The sequence below is a fragment of the Acanthisitta chloris genome, unplaced genomic scaffold, assembly GCF_000695815.1.
Source record: "Acanthisitta chloris isolate BGI_N310 unplaced genomic scaffold, ASM69581v1 scaffold301, whole genome shotgun sequence".
Taxonomy (NCBI): domain Eukaryota; kingdom Metazoa; phylum Chordata; class Aves; order Passeriformes; family Acanthisittidae; genus Acanthisitta; species Acanthisitta chloris.
The window spans coordinates 44,935-50,311 of record NW_008654169.1 but is presented as its reverse complement, the minus strand read 5'-3'; the positions used below and the strand labels follow the sequence as shown (position 1 = coordinate 50,311).

General features: G+C 41.4%; 1 protein-coding gene across 1 annotated transcript in view; it reads left to right on the top strand.

The window, feature by feature from the left end:
- LOC103810470 (thrombospondin type-1 domain-containing protein 7B-like) overlaps positions 1-5,377 on the top strand; it is a gene marked incomplete at its 5' end in the record, with an annotated part of 101,931 nt that overhangs the window by 75,886 nt on the left and 20,668 nt on the right. Inside the window, 3 exons of the mRNA XM_009083365.1 lie at positions 2,593-2,734; positions 4,148-4,263; positions 4,737-4,854. Of these exons, the coding sequence (XP_009081613.1) occupies positions 2,593-2,734; positions 4,148-4,263; positions 4,737-4,854 (376 nt within the window). The remainder of the gene's footprint in view (positions 1-2,592; positions 2,735-4,147; positions 4,264-4,736; positions 4,855-5,377) is intronic.

Below are 5,377 nucleotides of genomic sequence, written 5' to 3'. Positions count from 1 at the left end.
TCCATTGTCCTGTCATTGCAGTTCCTAACCCAGAGTCCCTCTGTGGCTCCTTGTAGGCCCTTCAGATATTGAGAAGTTGCTGTGAGGTCTCCACATCTCTTTGTTATTGCTTGTTGATACCCTCAGCATCTCCCCACTGGAAACAATCTCTCTTTTTTAACTTCCACTGTTCACATCCTCTAATGACTCTGAGTCTGCCAAGCCATTCCTCAACCTTTGCCATGTCATACATGTTTAATTTTTTTTCCAGCCTGGTTTTTTTGGAGAGGTCCTGCAGGAGCTGTGCACCCAAGCCCATTGAGATTCCAGGGTAGCTGGATACTCAGCTCCCTCTTGCTCCTTTGAAATTCCCAGCTTTCATCTTTCTCTTTGCAAGTCATTCCCTCCTGCCGCTTACTCAGTTCCATATATATTTGGCTCAATTTTTTACATTAGTTAACTTGAAAGAGTAAGGCCAGAAAATCAATTATAAAACTAAATTGACTTCTCAATTGACTTTAAGAGAAATTCAACAAATAATATTACAGGATATTAGTTACAGTTTGCCGACTTTGAATTTTTTGCATGTTTCCCGTGTACTCAGCTTGATTAAATGAACGTTTTTCCCACAGAGATTCCTTATTATTCAAAACTGGTAAAAGTGGGGAGCTTATCATATCAGCTCTGGCTTCTGAACACTATGGCTCATCAGCACAGTGAGAATTCCAGCTTCAGAGCAGCATAAAACTCATCATTTGTTTGGATCCTGGCAAATACCGGATAGATTTTGACCTCTTAGACTGGTCTGCTGCCCACCAGGAGGATATTGCAGAGGGAAAATGGTCCTGCCAGCCAGGAAATCTGGGGGCTCTATGACAGCACTGAGCTGCATCAAAGCCCTGTAATCAGGCACAATGGGGGACATGCTATAGAGGGGGAAAATACTATTTTATTAGAAGAATTTACTTATCTACAAATGATGCATATTTTCTTTCTGCAGGTTCTTATTTTGAAGGGAGTGAAAGCAAGTATTTCTGAGATGGCACAGCAAACTTCTGTCACAGCATCCATTGATTTATTTTTTTCCCCCCCTTTGGTAACATAATTCAGAGAAACATTAATTAGGAGTAGCTACTGAGATACCTGCTTTGATTTTTCTTTTTCTTCTTCATTTTGGTTTATTGGCAAATCATTTAAGTTATTAGTGTTAGTTGTGAGGATGAACAATCAGATTATTTGTAGAAAAGGCAGTAAAGTATTGGTAAACACTTAGCATAGGTTTAATTTTCAGATAATTAGAAACAATTGGGTATTTTAGCTGACCAGGGGTATTTGAATAAGATTACCATTTAAAATTATTTGACAAGGTGTGTGTCAGCAAGAACATAATAGAATTTCCTTCACATTGTGTAAGCGTAAGGAAAATAGGCCCTGACAGTGTATTTTAAGGCCAAAACAGACTTTTTTCCTCTTTGTACTGCTATTTATTCTGTTCAGTTATGCTATCATCTGTGCAACTAATCCAGTTTGCAGCAGTCTGAGATCTAGATTTATGCTGCAAGGCCATTACATTTCCCTTTCATATTTACAATACAGGAATTATCCATACTTTCACCCATGCAGGGTCAGTGTTTGCAGGCAGTTTGTTGCATGATAATAAGCCTGTGGTTTTGAACTTAGTTGGTTTTTGTAATTAAAGTACTCTATAGAAAAACCATGTTTTAAATCCCCAAGCATTTATGAAAATGTATTTCTACATGCATTGGGTTTTTTGTTTCCTTTGCTATTCCTGAGCAGTCCTAATGAGAAACTGTTAGGAATTAAATAGGTCATCTTGTTCAATAAATGGCTGTGTATGTCTTTAGTAGGGATTTATTTCCATTAGGTTTGCTGTAACCACTTCCACTCACCCATGCTGTACTATAAACAGCCCCATGCCAAAGTGCTAAGAGAGTGAGGATGGAGGGCTGCTAAAACCAGAGAGTTTTCATGCCTATGATGCACAAACATAAATGAAAACCTGCTTAAGTTGGTTCATATTCCCATAAAAATGCAGACAAGCAAATCCTGGTTTATAGGCAGTCAGGCATCAGTATTGGTATCACATACTTGGAAAAGTCACCCTGTCTTGTCAGCGTCATAACTGATATGCAATTACTGATGTCCTTCCTAGAAATGAAAGCTTAGCTGTTAACAATCAGTTATTATTTAAAAATGCATTAATTGGGCAGAAATCTTGTCCCATTATTCAGCACTATGGCATCTCACTAGAAGTCTTGGAGAGAGGTGCAAAGTAGGGCACAGTAAAATGGCACTGTTTATCCTGTTGTTCCCAAGGATCCTTACCAGAAAGCATGGAAATAAATAGCACAGGAGTGCCTGAAATAGCCAGATCAGGATGGATAAAATATGACCTTCAGTAATATTGGATTCTTACCTCTGAACTGCATTTCTTTTCCTTCTTATGCTTTTAAGTATTGTTAGAACAGACATGGGATTGGTCCACACCTCGATGTGGCCATGGATGTGCATGTGGCAAACAACCAACCCCAAGCTGGGGATGTCTGTATTATTTACTGAGGTCTCTGTTCTGTCCATCCCTCTTGTGTACAGGTGTGTGATCCGAATATTATGCAAACCCGAACTCGACAAGTGCTAAGGTCTTCTGTCAGTTCAAAGCCCTGCCCTGAAGAGTCACAAATGAAGCCATGTATTCTTAACCAAAACTGCTTCCAATATCAGTACAACCTAACAGGTAGGTACAACTTTCCAATATACTCTCAGTCTGTGTTTTTAGTCAGGTTTTCTTGTGGTGTTGGTTAAAGTCCTAACATTAAAAAAACTACATGTAGACATCATTGATTTCTATAAAATTAATTGCATGTCTGCATTTTTACAGGTTAGTGAACAAATGCACCATTTTTGTATTTAAGTTGTCATTGCAGGTACACTGGAGGTAAAACAGGTTAGATGGGATGATGGGTTATCAACAGAATTAACTACAAAATTCCAATTTAAAGAGTATCATCTCTGATGTTCTGGTGAAGCAAATACTACCAATGGAAGTCTGGTTTGAAGGCAGTGTGGTTTATATGGGTGGGCAGAGGATCTTCAGAACAAAATCTATTACATAGGACCATAGAAGCAATTAAATCTGTTGCAAACAAATAACAAAAACAAAAAGGAAAAAATCCTTTTGTTTTGGATAGCTCAAATAAATGAGAAAGGCAGAGAGAGCAGAGATCTAAGAGGACTTTGGGGGCTGATGGGGAGGGAGAACAAAGCAAGATAAAATATCTGAGTATAAACTCAGCCTGTTTGTAATAAAAGCCCTAGAAACACAGAGGCAACAGGATGATGCCTTTTTTATCATCACATTTCAGAAATGCAGGGCATTTATGTGTTCATGTTTATCAGAGGCAGAAGAGATAAAGTAGTAGGTTTTCTTCTCATCCTTCCTATGTATTTGAGGGGTATGGAAATTTTAGTGGCTTGTGTTATGCTTTTTGTTTATTTTAAATGATGCTTTAAAACTCAGCTCAGTTTAGTTGTATTCTGGCCATCATAATTTCAGACACATAACAAGAGATTAATTTTCTTCCACTAGAAATACTGGTTTTATTTCATGAGTATTAGAGTTTAGTTTTAAATAATGGATAGTTTTGCCTTGAGACAAAACAATGGTTGAACCAGAGTTCCCCTTCAGAAACTTCCCCAGCTGCTTTATCAAAGTGAAATTTTACTTCAGACAATGCAGTCTCGTAAATGTGCCAACTGGATTGAACTGATATACTTTATCAGTGTTTAACATGTGCACTCTAACATACCAGTTTAGTAAGAGGATATGGTATCAGAATGTGAGGAGAGTGGTGTTTGCTCTGAGACTTGCCTGGTTTTAAGAGCAACTTTCTTTTATGGGGGTTGTTCTTGGGTTTGGGATGCCCTAACCTGGGGAAGTGCTGTCTTAGGTGAAGGTAACACCCATGTTCAAGGCTTCATGGCCAGGCTGGATGGTTGTCTAGTGGAAGGTATCCCTGCCCATGGCAGAGGAGTTGGAAATAGATGATCTTTAAAGTCCCTTCCAACCCAAACCAGTTTGTGTTTCTATGATTCTAAGTTGAGTAGAAAGGCGACCAACAGCAGTGCACACTTTGCTTTGTGTCTGCAGGCTGGAGTGGGTGCCAGCTGGGTGCCAATGCCACCTGTGGACTTGGGGAGCGTCGTCGTCTCCTGAGCTGCCAGCGCAGCGATGGGGCCACTGTCAGCATGCAGCTCTGCCAGCAGGTGAGGAGGGCAACGTGCATGTGTGGCCAGCAAACAACCAGAGACTCTGGTGCCTTCTGATCCCCACCAAGACATCATCCATAAATAGTGGAGGAGCTGTGTTTGGTGCTGGGAGCACAGCAGATGGGTGATTTGGGAGGTAAAGGTGTCGCCAGGGTGTTAATGGGTGGGATCACTCCTTGACTTGAACACACAGGGAGTGGCTACCAACCCTGCACCATCCCATGGAGATTGTGTCCTATTATTTGAAGTCTGGGATTTTCCTTTTGGAGTAAAACCCGAACACTGAGGGAAGTGAAGTTCTTCAACACTGAAACCACTTTCACCCATCACATGCTTGGGAAAACTCCCTGAAAACGCCACGATGGTGTTTCGCTGGAGTTGTTTCCAATTTTTGTCTGGGTGCCTAGCTGTGGCAGGAGGTGGCTGGGACCTAGAGAAGCTGATGCCTGTGTTTTGCTGTCACCTCACAGCTTGGCCTGGAGAAGCCCATGCAGACGAGCAGCCGGTGCGTGGTGGGGTGTGCGGTGGACTGCCAACTCTCTCCATGGTCAGCCTGGTCGCAGTGCTCCCACACATGTGGTGCTGGCGGTGAGTCCCTACCAGCTCTCCTGTCCCCTTTCCCCCCCAGCATCTCAGCAATGACCTGCAGACAGGACCCCCAGCCCCAGGTGGGCTCAGACAGCCCCGGAGTAGGGGTACGAAGCTCAAGGATAGCTCTGAGCCACACCGAATCCTTCGGAAGTGATTTTGGACACCCTCCAGGTCCTGTGGTGTGTAGGGTGTTTTGAACAAAGCAGACTATTTTCAAAGTGCTCTAAAGTGAAAAATGCAACTTAGGAAACAAGTAGTTAGATGCCTGGATAATTGTTTATTAATTAATTAAAACTCAGAATTCAGTTTTAGCAAATGTTAACCCCTGAGACAGGGAGTAGAGGTAGCAAAGAGCTGGGGAGTGTTACAGGATTCTTACTAATTAAATAAATAAGTACAAATCCTCTGGTGAAGTAACACTTAATAACATAATTGCATCCTATTGAAGAAAACACACAAAGAATATTTTTCATCATTTAGTATATCCCTTTGTCTCCACCTTGTATCCACAGGTCCCTTG